Source organism: Nothobranchius furzeri, chromosome 17 (assembly GCF_043380555.1).
Source record: "Nothobranchius furzeri strain GRZ-AD chromosome 17, NfurGRZ-RIMD1, whole genome shotgun sequence".
Taxonomy (NCBI): Eukaryota; Metazoa; Chordata; class Actinopteri; order Cyprinodontiformes; family Nothobranchiidae; genus Nothobranchius; species Nothobranchius furzeri.
Window position 1 is genome coordinate 41448118 of NC_091757.1, and position 21779 is coordinate 41469896.

Here is a 21779-nt window from a genome sequence, read left to right on the forward strand (position 1 = left end):
TGAAATCTGTGTTTGTGTTATGTCTCCACGTGCATGCAGCTTGATGAGACTTACTCTGTAGTACTCAGCAGCTATAGTACTCCACCCAGTCGTCTTGGCAACCACAAGGAGGTCATCATCACTGTGAGGAAGAACGACGACCCTTTTGGAGTCATTGAGTTCATCCAATCGGGGCTGTCAGTGACCATCAATGAGAGCAAAGGGAATGCAATCTTCCAGGGTAAACAGAAGGATATTGATACTTTTTTTTTGTCGAATTGAATCTTAAAAATAGTTGTAAGATGCATGTTAATTAAAACTGAATATTAATAATTGTGTTGTAAGTCCTTGTGTAAAGTTATACAAGACAAGAAACCACAAATCATAAAGCTCCAGTTCATAAAAAAAAACATTCATTAACTGATCTCTGTTCAATTCCTACAGCGGTATATCCCATAGTGAGGAACAGGGGCCACTTTGAGCAAGTGTCAGTTTCATGGTTCGTGGAGCCGCTCCTGAACAGGGACGTTACCCCCCTCCAGGGAAACATTACCTTCAGGGAAGGAGAGTACCTGAAAAACCTCACAGTCTTTTCTGTAGCCGATGAGGTAAGATGTTCAACTCAATTTGTAAAAGTGCTCAGTCATCATGGTTGCTTCTTTTTCAGCTCTAATGTTTTTTTGTTTTTTTTGTACTTTTTGTTGCATAAGATCCCAGAAGACATGGAGAATTTCACCATTATCCTATCAAATGCAACCGGTGGAGCAAGGCTGGGAACCATACTCAGAGCTAATTTATGGATCAATAAGAACGATGACCCCATTTACTTTTCTGGTAATATATCTATGGTGGACCATCTGAACAGCCATCACAGCTACAATTAACCAGCCATCTCTCTTATGTGACCCTTTCTACCCCTTCCACCTCAGAACCCACCATGGTGTGTGTCCATGAAGGGGGCGTGGCCAACTTCACTGTCCTGAGGGCCGGTCAAGCTGACTATGTCGCTTCAGTGATGTACCAAGTGGCGTATGGCGGTGCTTTACCTGATGACCTCACAGTTCTAACTAATGACACATTGTTGGTGTACAATGTGGGGGAATGGATGAAGAACATCTCTGTGGCTATTAAAGATGATGACACACCTGAGACTGATGAACTGTTTTACATTGTTCTCTATAATGCTACAGGTAAGTTCAGGCTTCCTTTGGAAGGGGCGAGAGAAAGTAAAACAGAAAAGTACTGAAATAAAGTTGATCAGATAACGCATTATGAAAAAATTACTATGAAATCTGTGGGTTCCATTAGTGTTAACCTGGGTGATTTGCCTCAGAGAGACTGGTTAAAGTCTCTAAAAGAGGCTTTTTGATTAATGATTATTAATGTTTTTACAATATTATTCAAATATGTTGTTAATATGCTTAATCTACTTCTTTATTGGGAACAGACGCACAAACACCTGGAAGGCAATTTTCATTCCCTTTAAATATAAATATTTTTGAGTAATATTCCATTTCAGTAGATTATTTCAGTACAATAAAACATTGTCACCGAGATTATCTTTTAGCGTATAAAAATTATATGATCACAAAGTGGTTCATGCTATGAAAATATACTTTTGTTCTTAGATTATTTCATAACTGTTCAAAATTTTTAAAAATTCTGAGAAAATTTGAGAATTTAATATTTTGATGAAGCAGATATATAAAGTGTTCAGGTATAAAAGGTCCTATTCATACTGATGTTCACTTTTAATTATCCTGTCATACGTTTTACATTAGGAAGGCTGAATAACTGTTAATTTTAATTTAAAGGCATCTTTTCTGTCATCAAGATAATCTGCATCAGCGGCTAATTTCTTTTTAGAAAGGAGAAGACAAATACTGTACAGGTCGTGTTTGTCTATGTATAGAAAAGTTATTGAAAATGGTACCCCCATCATTCAGATTCACTCAGTAGTAAAAGTTGAGTAGGTCCTTGCAACAGTTTATTTATCAGAAATCAGACTAAGACTCAAAACACCCAACTTTACTGACTTCTACTCAAATATAATGCTCTTGAAGTCTGTGGACACATAAAGTAATACAGGAGATTTAGCAGCTCCAATTTACCATCCAGTCCCCCAATAATATAAAAGGCATCATACCTCACCTTCTCTAGAAGCATTTTTTTGTTTCTAGACTTTCCTGGGCCTTGTTGCCATAGTTATGGTATGCTGATGATGGGATGTTGTGTGAATGAGACAACCCCCCTCTAGTGCATGGAATTTACATAGCAATGGTTCCAACAATGTTCGCGGAGTCCTTGTAGTTCTATCTGCCTGTTTATTCATACAGCTGCATTTTAGGTTGAGATCTAATTTGATGATTTACGTGCTTCACAGGTGATGCTGTTGTGTACGGAGCACACACAGCTACGGTGGTGATTGAGGCCAACGATGATGCAAATGGAATTTTCTCTTTGGAAACTGTAGAAAAACCTGTCGAAGAGGGCAAATCCAATAATTTCTTGTAAGGTTATTTCATTTTGAAGTCTAGATTTTAAGAGGTTATACTTGTAACCTAATGCTTGTTTTTCCTTTTTCTTTGGTTATAGTGTTTTACGAGCAAGGGGACATTTTGGTAATGTAACAGTCTTCTGGCAGCTGTTTGCCAATGACTCTGTAACTCCTCTGGAGGAGAACCAGGAGTTTATAAACATATCAGGGTCCATCACCTTTACTACAGGTGAAAAAAGCAAGCCCATTGTCCTGAAGGCCATCTCTGATAAGCTTCCAGAGTTTAATGAGTTTTATGTCCTGAGGCTGGTAAATGTTTCAGGTGAGTACATTGTAACTTTAATTCTACCGACTTAAATTGTATTGCAAACATTTAAGTCAAGCTTATTCATACAATTGTTTACTTAATTGTCATCTAATAAATAATTTAAAATGATCTTTGAAACTTTTGAACTTTTGTCCATAATTTATTCAAGGTGGTTACCCAGGAGAGGGTGGAAAACTAGCCAAGACTTCTCTCAACGCTTCTGTTCTCATCCCCTTCAACGATGACCCATTTGGTGTCTTTGCTATTGCTCCCACCAACTTGGACCAAGAAGTAGCTGAAGATGTCCTCTCTAAAGATGATATGACCGATGTCACATCGTACACCATTCTCCGACAGCAGGGCACTTTTGGTGACGTGAGAGTTTCCTGGGAGATTGTGTCTGATCGCTTCCCACAGGGGCTTCCCCTCATGGATGACCTGCTGCTCCTCGGTTCTTTTCCTGATGAAGTTGAGCTCAGACCTTACGACAGGAGACGCCACTCAGGCACAGATGCTAGGTTTTTCTCTGGGCATCCAGGAGCTTATGGGACCATCTCTCTTGAAGATTCACCTGCCGCTATTGGTAACTTTACCTTCTCTGCTTGGCTGGTGCCCAAGCAGAACACTGATGGCTTCATAATGTCAAAGGGGATCAGAAATGGGAGCCTTTATTATGGAGTGAAGGTCCACACCAATGCGTCGCATGTTACAGTGATGCTGTACTATACAGCGATGGGTTCAAACAATACCCAAGTGGCCAGAGCAACCGCAGAGAAGTTTGTGGATGACAACACATGGCTGAATGTCATCATAACATGTGATGATGGGATAGTTGAGCTCCTTTTGAATGGGGCCCCTATACCTGGTGGACTGAAGAGCATAAAAGGAGAAGGCATCAATGATGGTGAGTTGCTTTATGATGCAAATTCAATATGTAATTATAAACGGTGCAACTGTTTTTTTTTTTACTTTTTTGCATGGCTTTAAAGTTATTATGGCTAATCTGTAACCATGCTGGGTTTTGAACGCAGACACGTTCTTGGAACATTCACCCCTCCCCTTGGGTATTTTCCTTGGACCCGCAACTTCCAGAACCAGAAACCCACATTACCAGAAGAAACAACATAGAGCTAAACACCAGTCGCCATTTTTAGGTCCAACCCTGTTTTGTTGTCTGTGACTTCAAATGGTGTTTTAATTTTTGGGACTCTGGTTTGTTCTAAAGCTGAAGCGGTTTCTTGTTTCTTCTTCTCTGATATTACTGAGCGGAAAACCTCACACCGGTGGTGTTCTATTGCTTAATATGCAAGTGCGTAATGAATGGAGGACTCAGGGAAGTGTGGCGTTCGGCAAATCCGACAACCAGATGGTCCAGTAGTTGCTTTCGGTCTGAACTGTGTTATTGGTGTTGGTTTTTAGACAAATGCAAGAGAACAACTTTTTTTTTAAATCTCAACAGTTTATTTATGGCTATACAATATTAGAAGGTTTTCAAGAGCCAACAATGTTTTAGGCGCACTTGTTTTCCAAATTTGCTATGACAGCTTTTATTGGTCAGATCTCACCAATCTATTGAATTCATAAATCTGTTTTGCATTAGAGGTCACTTGAGCTGCAGGTTAAACATTTAAGATACTTTGAGGGAAGTTGTTTATAATTAAATGTGCTTTCAGTTATTTTAAATGGTTTTCAGGATAGGTGGTTTCTTAGTTGTCTGTCATTTCACACACATTGTAGGAGCCCTTGGTCTTACATTTACAGTAGATGTATGTGAACTGTCACCCTCATGAACAATTCAGTTGCCACCTCTTTGTTCTGCACCACTGGGGCTTTGCAATGCTTGAGTGGCTGCGTAGCCTTGTCATTGTATGTCATTATTAACACTGAAGAGAATCAGTCAGTCTTATAATGATCACAGACAATAGCCTGTATTTGCCCAAAAGATCTGAGGAGAAATACCCTCAAGCCTCTCTGGCAGCTTCCTGTCAACGCTCATTTAGATAAAATAATCTAATTGTTTACAACAGGAGTCTCAGCTCACAGATGAGCTATTTTGCTGACTCTTGGAGACTGGCTGCATTTTATATGCAAGTACAGGAAGTAATTGGAATGAGAGGTGTAAGTGTGTAAATAAGTAACGAGAAGGTGCTGGATCTGGGCATCTGGTGGCCTTAATCAAGATTCTCCTTGTGATCCCAGCTCATTAAAATCAAAGCAACCACATTAGTTTGACCATTAATAATAGGTGTCTCACATGATAATTGTTTTCTTTAGCTGGCAAATCAAGTCAAATGTCTAATTATAGTGAAGTTATGGAACTTTTTAGCTGTTAGCATGTCTTAAACAAAAGTGGAAACATTGAAAGATTTCAGTTTTTTTATCTTAGATAAAAATTACCATAAATAACCATGTGTCTGGGTGTCATTGCCAAATTTATAGTAAAGCATGGAAACAATGCAAGAGTTTCAACTAACAGCATCTAGAAAACAGGGGGTTTGGTCCATCTTTACTTTTGAAAGGGTCTAATGGGCCTTTCCCATCTGTACCGGGTTGGCCCGGGCCGGGTAGCCCCAGTCGGCCCCAGCCTGGCCCGGTTGATTCCACACATCCTTGTCTTAAGCCCATGTGGGCTGATTCTACCCACCAATCAGAGGCTTGCTCTAATGGAAGGTGTGAATTTGCTGTCAGCAGTGGGTGTGTTGGCCCTGGTCGGCCTGAAGCAGACCCCCTCGAGAAGAGGGCTGAGAATGAGCCTTGGTTGGCCCGGAAAAATACCAGGCCACCCAGATATGTAAACAACCTACGTTACCCAGCCCGGGCCGACCCGGTACAGATGGGAATGGCCCATATGAAACCCCATACAAACCCCATGGGCCATAAACTATCACATCATTGAGCTACTTGCATGTCCCATTATATATTTTCTCTATTTATTTGTAAAAATGATGAGGATTCTATTCATTATTGAATGCTTTATGTTAATAATATTAAAAAAAAAATGCAATATTTTATGTTTTTTTTTCTCTAGGACCTTCTTTGGTGTTCATTGGCTCCGACGTTGTAGGTGATCAGCGCTACACTGGCCTTCTCCAAGATGTCCGCCTGTATCATACCAAGCTTAACAGCAGCCAGATCCACGAGCTCCACAATCAGCCTCCTAAAACAGACCTGCGGACTATCTCAGGGTACCTGCGCTACCGGCAGGACGAGAGGCAGAAGTCGTTTGTGGTGGAGGTCTTGGATGATAACGAGGTGGAAGGAGAGGAGGTGTTCTATCTCCAGTTGGTGGCCGTGCAGGGTGGAGCACGTCTTCCATTTCCCAAACCCACTGCTGTTTTACGCATCATGAAAAGTGACAATGCCAATGGATTGTTTGGATTCACTGGTCCCTGCATACCAGATGTAAGAAACAGTATTTACATCGTTGATTGATAACCCTAACCCTATCCTGGCAGAAAGCTTTAAGCTTCAATCAGGCTGAATGAGAAGCATCAATGCAGCTTCGTTTCTAGACCCAGGTTTCTCTGAGTTCAGGTCTGCTTGATCTTCTTGCATTTTTAACATATCTTAAAGTTTGTTTGATATGTTCTTGTTAGTTTGTTTCGTGGTTGGAACTGAAATTGTGATTTGTAAGAATCTGATTTTCTTCTTTGTTTTGGCTTATCTTCCAGCCTTGTTACAGAAAACCGTTCCCATAGCACGGTGCTGCCACACTCGTGTTTGACTATAGGGATGGTACTGTATCACTGAAGTGATGCTCTGAGCTTGGCTTCCTCCAAAGGTGGTGTAGGGATTTTAGTTGAGTCTTTCTTTATCAGATGCGTTTTGCTTTAAAACGCTTGGGGGCGACGGTGGCACAGGAGTTAAGTGCTCGTCCCATAATGGGAAGGTTGCAGGTTCGAGCCCTGCTCAGTCTGTCGCTGTCGTTGTGTCCTTGGGCAAGACACTTAACCCACATTGCCTGCTGGTGGTGGTCGGAGGGACTGGTGGCACCAGTGCTCGGCAGCCTCGCCTCTGTCAGTGCGCCCCAGGGCAGCTGTGGCTACATTGTAGCTCATCCCCACCAGAGTGTGAATGTGTGTGTGAATGGGTGAATGACTGATTGTGTTGTAAAGCGCCTTGGGGGGTTCCAGGACTCTAGAAGGCGCTATATCAAATACAGGCCATTTACCATTTACCATTTAAAATCAGTTGTCGAGATGAGGCTCAACAGTAGACTATGTTGCTATGAGTTGGTGACATTTAGTTGACCATCCTGTTTCAATACACAACGTAATTTATTATCTTCTCAAGATACATGGACCCCCAAAGTGCTTGTGTTGTTTTGAATACCATCACCAACTGCCTACATAGTAAATGCATAGATAGAAACACATGTAATATAAACCCATTGGTTTGCCGGCTCCTGTCCTGATGCATATTTTATACCTCTGCATGCTTGGCTGCAGAGAGAGCATGCTGCCTCTTTTCAGTCATATTGGATGAGTGTGCTCTCTTGCTGGGCCATCTCAGGTGAAGCGACAGCTGGTCTGTGAGTCAGGGCATTCCTGTGGAAGTGGATCTGGAGTTCCATCACTGGAAATGGGAGATGCTTGCTCCACATTTCCATTGACACAACAGATGGTGGGCTTGAAGATGGCATTCCATCAGAACCAGAATGCCTCTATTTTATCTAACCATCTGGAGATCTGCGTTCCAGTATTTGTTTTTTATATCAAAAATGTTACTGTTAGATTTGGTTAATCCAAAAATAGTAAAGCTATTGCAATTATAACAAGCCACTGTAAACGGACAGTCATATATCCAAATGGTATTCATGGCATTTTCCGTTGATCCTTAGCGTGCTTTAATCGATGTGTATATTCCAACAGACCACTGAAGAAGGCTCTACCGTCTCCTGTACGATTGAACGCACTCGGGGGTCTCTGGCTCATGTTAATGTAAACTATACCGTCACACAACTGGGAAGTAACAGCTCAGCTTATCAAGATTTTGTTAATGCAACTGGGTCTGTGCTTTTCATGCCTGGACATCGCTCAGAGGTGGGTGCACATCTTACATGAGGTGGCGAAAGCCCCTCTGGGTGGCCTTTAGTTTGCACTTTAAACTTAAACTAGTCTTAGGGAAATATAGTGCATTGCATTTATACACAGTAAAACTTTTAATGCTTGGTAAATAACTGATCATCAATGGTGTTACAGTTATCCAGCTGTCTTGTTTCTTGATGAACAGCCCCTCCTAGAGGTTGGTAAAGATAAACAATTAGGGACTGGGTCAAAAACAATTGCTTCTGTTTCTAAAAACTAACTTTGATCAGCTCTTTTAAACTAAGTAACCCATATAGTAGAAAAGCTAATGTGTGCTACTCTTTCCCTCAGGCCCTGAACCTGCTGGTGTTTGATGATAACCTCCCAGAGCTTGCAGAGTCTTTTCATGTAACCCTGGTGTCAGCAGAGTCTGGTGACGGGAAGCCAGGCTCCACCCCCACCAGTGGAGCTAGCATTGATCCCAACAAATCTGTTAATACAGTCACTGTCACAGCAAGTGACCATCCATATGGTATTTATTCTGAAAAATGCATTGTTGTTTTACAAATGCTGTATTTTCATGAAGGTACAGGTTATTTATATTTGTTAATTGCTCTTTGTTCCTTGCTACCTTTTCTGTGTTTTTTGATAAATGAAGTAAGTAAGTAAGTAAAGTTTATTTATATAGCGCCTTTCACAGATATAAATCACAAAGTGCTGTACAACATGAGTAAAATCAGGGCAAATACCTCAAACCAATAAAAACATCATAAAAACAATAGCAGTGACAACAACAGTAACCAGAATCAGGAGTAAAAACAAAGTCAAGGTGTGAACAAGAACAAAGCCATCTTTTAGAATATTTAGCGGGGGAATGCCTGGATGAAAAGGTGAGTTTTAAGATGTTTTTTGAAGACCTCTACAAATTTCAAGAGACGGAGATTTGAAGGCAGACTGTTCCAAAGTCTGGGGGCAATAGACTGAAAGACCCTGTCCCCTTTGGTTTTTAGTCTGGTTCGAGGAACAGCCAGGAGGTTTTCAGATGTGGATCGGAGGTTCTGTGAAGTGGTGTGTGGGGATAAAAGCTCAGATAAATAGTTTGGAGTCTGGTTATTAAGAGCTCTATAGGTCAGCACTAAAACTTTAAACTGTATTCTAAATTCTACCGGGAGCCAGTGGAGGGACTGTAAAACTGGAGTGATGTGAGCTTGTCTGCTGGATTTGGTTAGGAGTCTGGCTGCTGCATTTTGGATGGCTTGAAGGCGTGAGAGGGAGGTTTTGCTGAGACCAGTAAAAAGAGCGTTACAGTAGTCTAAGCGTGATGACACAAAGGCATGGATTATTTTTTCCAGATCTGCAGTAGAAACCAGTTTACGGACTTTTGAAATGTTTCTCAGTTGAAAGAAACAAGAGCGGGAGATGGTTTTGACGTGTGAGTCTAAACTTAAAACGGGATCAAAAATAACTCCCAGGTTTCTAATGTTGGCCTTGGCTGATGGGCAAAAGGAGGCAATTTCCTGCTCGATTTTTGGTTGAAGTTCTGGGGGTGCAGAGATCAGGGTCTCTGTCTTGTTGGCGTTGAGAACAAGAAAGTTGCTGGACAGCCAGTTACTGATCTGGGTCAGGCAGAGTACAAGGGTGGCCAGCCTGTCCAACTGGTGTGGCATAAAGGACATATAGAGCTGTATATCGTCAGCGTAGATGTGGTAGGAGATGTCTGGGAAAGGTTGAATGATGCCAGCTAGAGGAAGGATATAGAATGCGAATAGTAGAGGCCCTAGAACTGAACCTTGTGGAACCCCGCATGTTAGAGAGGCAGTGTCTGAAGAGAAGGTTTCTGACTTCACTGTGAATGTTCTGTTAGTGAGATAGGAAGAGAGCCAGTCTAGAGCAGAACCTGAAATCCCAGCCAGGGCATTTAACCTGTTTAGTAGTACGTTGTGGTCACATGAACACATGCACTCTTATTTTGTTTAGGCCTGCTGCAGTTTCAGCCAAGGCTTCCACCGGAGGGTTTGATCCCTCCAATATTAGAACCCGTCCACATCACTGTTAATGAGGAGGATGGACAGATTCATCTCCCAGTGGCCAGGGCCCAAGGCCTTTTGGGCCGGATCATGGTGGGATACAGGACAATCCCTTTCACAGCAGCCAGCCCAGAAGACTACGAGGTCATTTTCCACCAGTGTTCTTCCTCCTAGTGATTCTTGTGTGTGAATATGTTAACGTTTGTTTGAATTAATTTCTTGCCAGGACTCAGATGGCGTGTTGGACTTCCTTCCAGGAGAGAGGTTAAAGTTCATCAATGTGACCCTTGTAGACAATCCTGTTCCTGAACTGGAGAAGATTTTTAGAGTAGAGCTTTACAATGTTGATGGTGGAGGTGAGACTTTCTTAAAACAAATCTTTAAAGGCCAAGTTCACTGAGAAACCATTTTTTTACTTGTTCTTTTTGAAGTATGATTGGTCACTCTGAGTTTAACATGCAGGAAAAATGTAAAAACAGTCTTCTACCCCTGTTTCCTGCAATAGCTGCTGATAGGAAATAGACAGGGAAATGCTCAGATTTTCAAATTAGCATTCATGGACTCTCTCGTCTTGGCTCACAGCGGGGAAGTCTGCTGTTGATTTGGCATCCAGGAGAGGGGAGCGCACGTTTTGGCTTGTAGAAGCTAAGTTTTAGCATTTGCAACTTCACAACACAGCAGAATTCCTCCAGGCTGTTGTTTGTGGAGATGAAAGATAAACATTGCAAAACATACTCAGTCATTATTAGAGTTGTGTTGCTGTTAGCCAATCAGATGTGAGATGTCCAAATATCCTGCTGTTTTCTGCTCACTTCTAGTTCCTCAAATAGGACCGCAGGAGCTTTTTTTCCTCAGAAATCGACTCACAAGTCATTCATTTATACTGGAGACCGCTGCAAATTGTTTGAAAAAAATGAGTGAACTTGGTCTTTAAAAGAGGTTTTTCCAGTATGTATGTAGCTAAAATGACCACTGGTTTTTGTGTGTTTTTGTATGTGGTGCCCTATTTGCTTCCACTTATCTACGTGTGTGACAACCTTCCCACACTCCTTCCTATTTGCCCTCTGACCTCTATTCATCTGGTGTGGATTTAACCTGGTGTGGACCCCTGTGATCTGTTAGTGGATCGTTTTCTGCATGGTGAAGAGAGTGGTAGTGGGGATAGTGACTATAACTTCCTCCTACCATCCCATCACCACCGTGGTAAGCATCTCCTTCCTTCTCCCCTTTCCTTTATTCCCACTCTTTGTTGCTTATGCATGCCACTCCACTTCAGATGTGTGTGTGTTATTTGCGTTATACCGTCTCCCCCAGTGATGCCCAGTATTCAGGGAGATTGACGTGGGAAAAGCAAATAACCTTTCACATAGCCAAAGAGTGAAGGAATCCATTGTCCTACTCGAAATTTATCGTTAAAATAATATCCACACTCTTGTCTCAGCCTTCATGTTTAAAGTTACACCACTAAACGTACTCTATCCATCCCTTTTCTGTGACGAAGACTTTTCCTTTTCTTCAATTTGAAGGGATCTAACATGCAATCAAAGTGAGATAGATCTGTAATTTTTTGTTCAGTCAGCTTGGGAGCTGCATCTCGCATCACGGTCACCATCGCTGCATCTGACGACGCTCACGGTGTGTTTGATTTCAGTCCTCACACTCTGTCTGTTAATGGGACAGAACCTGAGGATGGACACGACTCCATCATCCTGCAGGTCAGTGATAAAAGCACTGCTCGCAAATTCTAAAATGCCCAGTGATGCTTACGAAACCTCTTCTCTCTCAGGTGGACCGATCCTTTGGTGACCTTTCCAATGTAACTGTGTACTGGGAGGTTGATCCCAGCTCTCAGGGACAGCTCCTCAGCAGATTTGGGAACATCACCTTTCGTGTCGGGCAGAGGTCGGCAAATGTGGTCATTGGTGTGGCCCAGGATGTGATCCCTGAATTGGACAGGAGTTACACCGTGTCTCTGGTGAATGTTTCACATGGTCGTCTGGGCACCAGATCTTCTGCCACTCTGACCGTGCTCGCCAGTGATGATCCTTATGGTGTTTTTGTATTCGCCAATGCATCACGGTCTGTTCGAGTTCCTGAAGCTAACGTAGCTGTCTCCCTCAGTATCCAGCGACAGAGAGGCTTGATGGGTCAGGTGTGTCCAAGCGCAGAAAACTTAAAACAAAAACAATAGATTTCTGCATCTGATTTATTTATCACTTTCTATAATGTTGTCTATCTTCTTTGGATGTAGGTGCGATTAACATACGGGACTCTAAATGATACCGATCCCGAGCCTTACAGGACCCCTGGAGTAGGCCGAGCCACTGGGGGGAAGGATTTTGTCTCCCTCCTTAGTTCTGCGGTGTTCTTGGCCAACCAGACTGAGGCAAACATCACCCTCAGAGTGCTGGATGATTCGGATCCAGAACGAGATGAGTCTGTGTTTGTGAAATTGATCAGTGTTCAGCTCATTCAAGGAGAGCAGAAGAGGCTCAGTAGGTCACATTTTTTGCTACACTAAAAATATATACATAATACAACCATAAATTGCATTTAAAATATAAAATACCTTCTTTTTCTTTCTTCTAGTTGAAAATTCGCCCTCTCTGGGCTCCAGCTCCAGCACTGTAGCCCAGGTGATTGTGGAGGCCAGCGACGACGCTTTTGGAATCCTTCAACTGTCGGCCTCTGCTGTCAGCGTGGCCGAGGATTACGTTGGGCCCATAATAAATGTCACACGGGTCGGAGGGATATTTGCTGATGTGTCTGTCAAGTTCAGAGCAGTGCCTTTGACCGCCACAGTTGGTAAGTCATAAAAACGAGGTTTTAAAAAGTCGATCTATGACGGGCAGTCCCTATTTATGAGAAAATGCTTGTGTTTGATCTTGTAGGCGAAGACTACAGCGTGGCCTCGACTGATGTGGTTCTTTTAGAGGGCGAGTCCAGCAAATCAGTACCTATCTATGTTATCAACGACGCTGTGCCTGAGCTGGAGGAGACCTTTGTCATCGAGCTAATCAACCAAACAACCGGAGGAGCTCTGCTGGGAGAGCTCACTCGTGCAATCATCACCATAATGCCTTCTGATGACCCTTTTGGTGCCTTCGGTTAGGAGCTCCTATCCAACATTGTTTGAAAAGTTTTTACTCTGTGATTGTCTATCTAGTCATCACTTCTCTATGTTTTTAATAAGTCTTTCAGGCTGTTCCCATTACAGTAGAGGAACCAGAATCCAACTCCGTTGACGTCACGCTGCCCATCGTGCGTAATGCTGGTACTATTGGCACGGTGGCAGTCCAATGGAAGGCTACTGTCAATGGTAAACTAGCAGAGGGTGACATCAGACCCACTTCAGGGGAGGTTAAATTTGCTCCTGGAGAGACCAGGAAGATACTCAAAGTTGAGATTTTGGCTGATGATGTACCTGAAATCACTGAGGTGAGAAGGCTAAAGATGCTATATGAATATGTTGACCTGCAGAATTTTCTAAACTCTTTCTGTCCTGTGTAGATTATTAGAGTGGAGCTGACTGGTGCCAGTAATGGAGGAAACCTGGGGGCTAATACTTCTGTGAACATAATCGTTCCTGCCAATGACAACCCCTATGGGACCGTTTACTTTGAAAAGAATGTTTATTTTGTTCAGGAGCCACTGGAGGGCGTTTACAGAGCTAATATAGCCGTCTGGCGCAGGTATCTCTTTTATTGGCTTGATTTTTAATTTGTTTTTGTTCACTTGTACTCACCCTTTTTCATTTCTGGTTTCCTCCATAACTCTAGTGGTGGTAACTTTGGTCAGTTGAAGATCACATACAGCACGTCTGAGGTTGATGTTGTTGGCTTGGCTCAGACTAACAACCAGAACCTGTTGATGTACTATAACACACCAAAACCAGGTGTTCCGACCACTGCCCCCTTAAAGACATTTAACATCACTGGTCAGAACAGCTCAGTGGCTTCATGTGCTGCTGCTTGTCTGAGAGAGCAAACCTGCCAGGCCTTCTCTTTGTCATCAGGTGTAACCCCATCATCCTGTACGTGGGTGACATCAGGTGCGGAGCAGCTGACTTCTAGACCTCAGGTCTTCACTTATGTTAAAAACGCCACGGCAGCTTCTGTGTTGTTTAGCTCTCAGGCTGTGGCAGGGAGCGATTACATCCCTGTGACGGCTCAAAGTGACTACATGGAGGACGGATCGGGGGTTGCCAGCCTCCCTGTCTTGATTTTGACTGATGCTTTCCCAGAAGTGGACGAGAGCTTCTCCATACAGATCATTAAGGTAAAACCTGATCATTGCCTTTTTTCACTCATAATTTAGATTTTATTCACATTCAGCTACTGTATAATAATACATTTTACCCTGCATTGTTTAAAGGTAGAGCTGGTAAATGTGACAGCATTGCAGAAGAACTTGCCGTCGATTGGTCAGCCTGACAAAGCCATAGTCACCATTGGAATAAATGGAGATGCGTTTGGGGTGTTTTTGATCTACAGTCTCAGTCCTAATGCCACTAATAACGGGTCCTATCTGGAGGTTCGGGAAGAGCCTCCTGCTGTTGTGCCGCTGGTAATAGAAAGGCGAGGAGGAAATTTGGGGACAGTCACTGTGGAGTGGAGATTTGTTGGAGGAAAAGCCACACCAGGTGTGGACTTCAATGGAACTGGAGGAACTTTGATCTTTGATGGTATGTGCGTTGCTCTGGTCCCTAAAAGCTTGTATCTCTTACAGTTCTTGCAGCAAATATAACAATGTCACCATTGCTTTCACGTTTTTCATCCACAGGTGAGCTTAAGAAGACTATAGAGATAGCAATCAAAGATGATGCTGAACCTGAGGACAATGAGAACCTCGTGATCAGTCTCGTAAACACGGCAGGAGGAAGTCGGATTCTGCCCAGCTCGGACACCGTTACCATAGTGATACTGGCCAACGACTTTGTGGCTGGGATAGTGGGATTCCATTCAGCCTCTCGTTCTGTCAGCGTCAGGGAAGGTTAGCGTGTTAACTACCCATGGCAATGCATTATGGCATTATTATATTCCAAATGCTGCATGAACCTGATCTGAATAAAGTGTATCCCTTTTAGAGATGCATATAATAGGTTTGTTACGTCAAGTCTGCAGGTCTTCACAAGCGTGGCATCTCTCATAGAGAGGAGTTTCTGTAACACAACCCTGCTGTCACTGGAGAGGTGTTCTCATTATCTATAAATGTGAAATAAACACTCCAGCTGATAGCAGGACACTACAGCTGGTGGGCCCCGTGGTTATCATTATCATAAAATTGTACACGCATAGGTTAAAGTCTTCATGCCTCTGTTGAATCTACTTCACAAAAAGAGAAATTCTTGAAGTCCAAAGAATGTTATTAGCTCTGGTTTTACGGTCACGGCTTTTCAGACAATCTTTGTATTGTTTTTGCCTTTTGTTTATCTAAACTGATTTTGCTTTATTTATTATTGCAGGTGAAAAACTGTCCTTACTGGTGTTGAGAACAGCTCCAGGACTGGGTAATGTCACTGTGGACTGGGCTGTCCAAGGACCTCGTGTACAGCAGACCTTCTCTCAAACCTCAGGGACGCTTTTCTTCACCAAGGTTTTTATTACTTTGCTGAAGAATCGTCAATTGTCATTAAAGGGATATTAGGCAACTTTTTCATGTTTTTAAAAAATTATTTTGAGCCAGTATGTGCTAAAAAGACCCCTTACGGGGTTAATGAATTGTCACTCAGACCCCTACTACCCTCTGTGGCCAGCCTACCGCATTTGTAATTTCAGAGTGCCGGGCCACTTCCTGAGCTGACATACCTGGCGCTGCAGTCTGCTTCCAGCACATTTCCTGCATGTTTAGGATCATGAACACAGCTGCTTTGTTTCATTTAGTGATGAACCGCTCCTGTAGAAACTAATGGAGGCTGAGGAGACGTTTCAGCAGTTAGATTAAGGTGTTAAAAAGGTGAACGCACTGCGAGGAGAAGAGTTGCACTTTTGCTTTGACCACAGATAATTAATAATGAACACTAGGGGGTGATAAAAGCAAGCAAAATTGCTTAGAATCCCTTTAAGTAATAAATAAATGTTTTGTTTATTTCTATTTTTGCATTATTGATGTAAATAAATGTTTTTTTTTCTTACAGGGACAACTAAATAATACTATAGTCCTGCAGCTCCTGGATGACGCCACACCAGAGAACCAAGATAAATATAGAGTTGCACTGTCTAACATGCAAACATTTGGTAATTCGTTAATTTTTTATTTTGACGACCCTTCTTTGGAGAAAAGAAAGCACTTATAAAGATCACTGAATCAAATCCCTCTAACTGTTTTCAAGGAGTTGGAGTGACTGGCCGGGCCATCCTGGATAATAAAAGCAGTGAGGCGTTTCTTACCGTCGACACCAGCGACATGCCCTACGGGCTGCTGACCATTGCCCCATCATCACGTAGGGTGACCACAGAGGAACGGAACCAGATCATAAACATCTGCATCAACAGAGAGTCTGGAGTTTCAGGTTTTTGGCATTTAAAACTTGTTTTTATGCAATAATTTTATAACCCTTTAACAAGTTTAGCCATCCTGCAGTTTGTTTAAGACTTATATATTTGTATGCAGGAGTGGTGAACATCACCTATGAGGTTAAAAGAGGTTCTTTACAAAACCTGTCTGAGGTGGAGGGTGCCCTCGCTGAGCCGGGACAAGACTTCATCTCCGGTTCTGGTTTTGTGCTTCTACAAGAAGGACAGACATCAGTTTGCCTCCCTGTCACCATTCTAGAGGTAAAGACCAGACCTTTATTTTTTATCAAAACCCAACATTCAAGACTTTATTTATTATAGTGTGCAATAATGTGTTTTATGTAATCTGTTATTTTTTTATGTCTGTGTTTTTGTCTCCACATTTTAATCTCACTTATTCCATTCTTGGTGTTTTGGGGAGTTTTGCCTGCTGTGTTTTAGTCTAAGGTGGTTCATTTAAAGCTGTGTTTTTGTGCCAGGATGACATTCCAGAGTTGCAGGAGTTCTTCTTGGTCAACATTACATCTGCAGTACTTATTACAACTCTTGCTACGGTTCCCCAACTAGGTATGTTTAACTTTAAGAAGCATTAGTTTGATTTTGTTTGTAAAATTCATTTAATCTGGTAGACACTACATTTAAATGACTTAAAACAATTGTTTTTTCTATTTTTGGTCATAATTTTTTTAGGGTTTGCACGTTTAAAAATACTTGTTGTATAATGTGAAATCTATTTATTTTCTGTTTTAATCGTTTCACCATTTGCTCTAATTTGATACGCAGAGCGTGTGTATTGCACTCTGTCAGGTAAACAAAAACTCAGATGTACGCAAACGTGCATAAGCTGTGCACATTTCCTTTCTGACACATACATATATTCTGCTTTTAGCTATAAATGAGCAAGTTTGTTGATGCATTTCTGCTTTTAGTGTAAAACCTAAACCACAGTAGCTATCATGAATGAGTAGGTGTAGAAAGTGATGAGTTGACAAAGTAGAGTAGAGCTTGAAAGTTCCCAGAATACTACCAGCCCACTGTCTGGACACACACACACACACACACACACACACTCACGCACGCACACACACACACACAGACGCGCATGCACGCACGTGCACGCACACACACACACACGCACGCACGCACACACACATATCCATTCTTTTGGCAGCAATCATTATGTGGCATTGACGGTGAGATTGATGCTCTTTGTGATTGAGGAAGCCTGAGGATTTGGTGGCAGCGAGTAGCCCTGTATGGTGAGGACACAGAAAGGCAAACAGAACCCGTAACTGGCCTCCCAGTGTCTCAGCCACAGAGTGAATGAGAGAACACCGTTCCGGAGGTCATAAATCAGTCCTCCCAAGGACTTGGCTGCTCAAACTCATAAGCCACTTCCAGCGGATGCCTGCTAGTTGTATCCTTCGCTCCAATAGGTCATGATGGAAGTTACATCCCTATTTCACGACTCGCTCACATTGCTTTTACTCTGTAGTTGCAGCCTTGAGAAGCTAGCTACTGGAACATACCTCTGTGATCAACCTCTAAACTAAAGGCCATTGTATGTTTGCATGTGGTTCGTTTGCCAGACACTCAGGGTTTGGTTGCAGAAGTCATTATTGCTGCTAATGATGGAATCAGAGGGGTCATTGAATGGACAAACACCATGTAAGAAAAGCACCAGTTAATCCCTTTTTGTTTCATCATTTTTTATGTTGTTTTTAAAAAGAACTTATTTCTGAATGTGTTCTGCAGGTTTGAAGTGAATGAAACTATAGGATCGTTGACTCTCGTGGCCTATAGGAACAAAGGGACGTATGGAAATGTGTCTCTTCACTTCTATGCTCAGAATCTGGAAGCTCAGCAGGGACTTGACTACAGTACCAATGAAACGGTTAGACAAATAAAACATAGAGGGCTTTACATTAAAGTCTCTCTTCTGGATACAGACACAAATGGCATCAAAGTGTTACATTTTCTCTTCTGATTGTACCCATCAGTTCAAGGGTTTGTAAATTGAATCATGTTTTCTGCTAAACAAATCTTCTGTCTGTCCAGGTGCTCCACTTTGTTCATGGTGAAAGGTATAAGTTTGTGGAAGTGCAGATAATTGATGACCCTATTCCAGAAGGGGCTGAGAGATTCCAGCTCATCCTGTCTGGACCGTCTCCTGGACTGGAGCTGGGCACTAACACCACAGGTGGCAGACAATAAATGTTATCCTAATGTTTACAGAAATGGTAAAAAAAAAAAAAAGACCAATTTCCATTTGAAACTCAGCTAAATGTGCACCAAAGAACATTCAGTTTGTTACCAAAATAAGAACTTCAACAAACCATGAAAATCACAACATTACAGGCAAAAGTGTAACTGAGCAGAAAACAATAGTTCAGTGAACTGCTGGACTCTCTGCATTTAATGAGCAATGACATTTTTATAGGTGAACTTTTGTTGAAATAATGGAAATTGAGGGATTAAGAGTTTTGTTTTAATTGTACATTTATTAACATCACATATGATAAAAACAAATTACAATACCCTAATTTAGATGTCATTTTTAATTGTATGCACGTTTTTCAACAAAATGTGAAAAATGACTGAAATTTACTAGTTGAGGCCAAATTATGTCAGATTATTGTTACATTTATTTGTTTCCCTAATAAGAGATATTTTCTGTTTTCAGCCACTGTGACGATCCTGGCCAGTGATGATGGGCACGGTGTGATTTCCTTCAACTCCAGTGATCACTTCCTGTTAAGAGAGCCAACCTCCGTGTCGCAGCTGAGTGACAGCGTGGCCAAACTCTTTGTGGTTCGAAACCCTGAGGAGGGTACTTTTGGCACTGTGTCTGTTCAGTTCACTATCACTGATGCCAACGGCAGTCTAGTGGAGGGAGATTTGATGCCAACACGCGGTGTTGTGGTTCTGGAGGACAAAGTGAGATTTAAGGTGAGCTGAAGCTAATTTAAGTATTACAATGTGGAAACTACTTGAGCAAAATTTTGTTAGTTTTAATCACTTTTTGTGATCTGTGTTGTTTCAGATGTTGGAGATCAGAGCAGTACTCGATGCTGAGCCTGAAGGGAATGAAACTTTCAGAGTGGTTCTGTTCAACCCAACAGGAGGGGCCCGGCTAAGTGACCAGCTCCAAACATTCGTTACCATCCTGGAGAACGCGGCTCCTTCAGGCTTGTTCCGAATTGGCCCGACTCTTAACAGGTTTGAATTAACACAAATGCTATATGCACAGTTGCCATTAAAACGCTCTGTGGTGAACAGGTTTGGTGTCATTTCTCTTGTTTCCCTTCAGAACCAGTTCAGAAATGGTCACTAGTGAAGGGAAGACAGTCTTCCTCACGGTGTCTCGCAGTAACGGTTTGGAATCGGCTGTTAGTGTGGAGTGGGAGACGCAGTCTGACACAGCTGTTGCCTCTGGTGAGAGACACAGTCATCCAGCTTAGTTAAATAGCACCAATTCACAACAAGAGTCGTCTCTGTTCACAAGTGGAATATTCTAACTGAACCTATGGATAAGCGCACTGAGTTCGGTTCATTATGCCAACTAGTTGCACGTTTTCTACTGAAGGAAACCCAACAAACTGCATGCAGTCACTGACTTGTGTCAATGACTTTTCAGCAGTCACTATTCTAGGCAAGCATGTAGCAACTGTGGAGAGAAAGACACCCTTTTAACAGGAAGAAACCTCCAACAGAACCGGGATTCATCCTAACCTTCCTAAATCTCACAAACCCTTTCTAAGTTATGTTTATATTTATTTATTTTTCTCCAGAGGGCCCCTTCCCTGTCGTCGGCTCATACCAGAGCTTTGAGGACAAACCCACATCTGCTTGGTGCTCCCTTCCTAAAGGTCCTTCCTTCCTGGCTGTAAGACTGGATTTGAAGCCTGCAGTTGGATCCTCATACACTTTGGCCACTCTGTATCGGTGGCAAGGTGTTTTCATGCCGATAAAGGTAACAGTGTTCTTCCCCCATTTTAAAAATGTGGCATACTCTAATCCAATTTTTTAATGATCATTTCTGATTATAATTGGTAACTTTGAGTTTTTCATGCAGGCTGAACATGAAAAAAGTCTCCTACACCGATCTCCTGCATTAACTTCTGATAGAAAATAGACGATGAAACACTAGGATTAAAAAACCCTGACAGATCTACATCACACTGTCACTTAACATTCATGGACTCACCCATCTTGACTCACAACGGGGAAGGCTGTTGTTGGTTTAGCATCCAGGAAACAGCAGAGAGCGTCTAAACTAGTAGAAGCTAACCATTAGCATTAGCAACTCCACCACATGGCAGACAGGCTTGTGTTATTTGTGGAAATAAAACATCAACATTGCAAAGCACACAGAGTCAGTGATAGCTGTTAGACAATCAGAGACGAGATGTCCAAATATCAGGAGATAACTCTCCAAATCCTGTTGTGTCCTGTCATTCTCTCCTCCAGCTGACTCCTCCGTGCTAATACAAACTCTTCTGGGCTTTTTTTCCCCCCGCAGAGTATGACTTACAAGGCTTTTATTCCTACTAGAGACCACAGCAAATATGTTGATTAAACGAGTGTTCAACACCTTTAAACTTATAAATGTCATCTGGTAAAAACTTGGATATCACCGACCCTGCGTTAGCATTAAAAACCTCTGATTTGGGTTTTCAGTCTGTCCGGATCCAGGACCCGACCTCGTGTACTGGATTTGCGGTGAACGGTTCCACCTTCATCGGCATCACACATGGGGGTCCTCCTTTCTTCCCTGCTGCCAATCTCAGCATCTTCAAATTGCAGAAGGACCTCAACATCTCGCTGGTACCTAGAAATTCAGTCTGAGAACATCACTCTAATGGTTTTGGTACTTTTGTTTTTGAAACACTGTGGGTGATGTAACGTACATATGGTGAAATAATCTGAGACTTTATTTGTCCAGGAACAAATTTTAGGTGTTGAAGGTCTGAATGTGAAACACTTCTCCTCTGAAGGCAAGGATTACATCATAGCATCAAGCCAGGTAACACACTGAGACAAATCCTTTAAAATTAATTACGTGCTTTGCTTTGGAGGACAAATAACCCAAAATATACATAAATTCTTTATTTTTGTTAATTCTCAGATCTTTGTTTGGACGGGAAGCTCCTTTTCTCTCCACCAGACTCTCAACTTTCAGCAGAACATCCTCAGTTTGACTCCATTCACCCGCTCAGGCGTGCCCTACCTGTTGGTGTGCGTTAACAACCAGACTTTAAGCTGCCAGGTGCTTCGTTGGACCAGTGGAAGATTTCTGAGTCCTCAGGCTCTCCCAGTCAGCGGCAGAGCTCTTCAGGTGGAGGCGATCAACACGAGAACAGAGGACACCCTGCTGCTCATCGCTACTGAAGGTGATCTAACTTGTTTTAAAAACAGCTGAACATA

The 21779-nt window shown here is 42.3% G+C and overlaps 1 protein-coding gene across 2 annotated transcripts in view; it reads left to right on the forward strand.

Annotated features, from left to right (window-relative positions):
- The window catches only part of adgrv1 (adhesion G protein-coupled receptor V1), a 135091-nt gene that overhangs the window by 36410 nt on the left and 76902 nt on the right, over nt 1–21779 (forward strand). For both annotated transcript variants that reach the window (XM_054731434.2, XM_015972410.3), the window contains 38 exons: nt 40–220; nt 424–587; nt 690–813; nt 909–1169; nt 2363–2489; nt 2575–2798; nt 2953–3687; nt 5812–6185; nt 7655–7825; nt 8162–8342; nt 9788–9981; nt 10064–10193; nt 10960–11040; nt 11413–11552; nt 11624–11989; nt 12089–12332; nt 12427–12642; nt 12729–12944; nt 13031–13275; nt 13348–13529; nt 13617–14115; nt 14212–14521; nt 14620–14829; nt 15302–15432; nt 15974–16073; nt 16169–16348; nt 16450–16613; nt 16832–16919; nt 17942–18020; nt 18108–18246; nt 18411–18552; nt 19036–19301; nt 19396–19571; nt 19663–19787; nt 20144–20325; nt 21033–21179; nt 21298–21378; nt 21481–21745. In XM_054731434.2, coding sequence (XP_054587409.2) covers nt 40–220; nt 424–587; nt 690–813; nt 909–1169; nt 2363–2489; nt 2575–2798; nt 2953–3687; nt 5812–6185; nt 7655–7825; nt 8162–8342; nt 9788–9981; nt 10064–10193; nt 10960–11040; nt 11413–11552; nt 11624–11989; nt 12089–12332; nt 12427–12642; nt 12729–12944; nt 13031–13275; nt 13348–13529; nt 13617–14115; nt 14212–14521; nt 14620–14829; nt 15302–15432; nt 15974–16073; nt 16169–16348; nt 16450–16613; nt 16832–16919; nt 17942–18020; nt 18108–18246; nt 18411–18552; nt 19036–19301; nt 19396–19571; nt 19663–19787; nt 20144–20325; nt 21033–21179; nt 21298–21378; nt 21481–21745 — 7840 coding nt within the window. The remainder of the gene's footprint in view (nt 1–39; nt 221–423; nt 588–689; nt 814–908; nt 1170–2362; nt 2490–2574; nt 2799–2952; nt 3688–5811; nt 6186–7654; nt 7826–8161; nt 8343–9787; nt 9982–10063; nt 10194–10959; nt 11041–11412; nt 11553–11623; nt 11990–12088; nt 12333–12426; nt 12643–12728; nt 12945–13030; nt 13276–13347; nt 13530–13616; nt 14116–14211; nt 14522–14619; nt 14830–15301; nt 15433–15973; nt 16074–16168; nt 16349–16449; nt 16614–16831; nt 16920–17941; nt 18021–18107; nt 18247–18410; nt 18553–19035; nt 19302–19395; nt 19572–19662; nt 19788–20143; nt 20326–21032; nt 21180–21297; nt 21379–21480; nt 21746–21779) is intronic.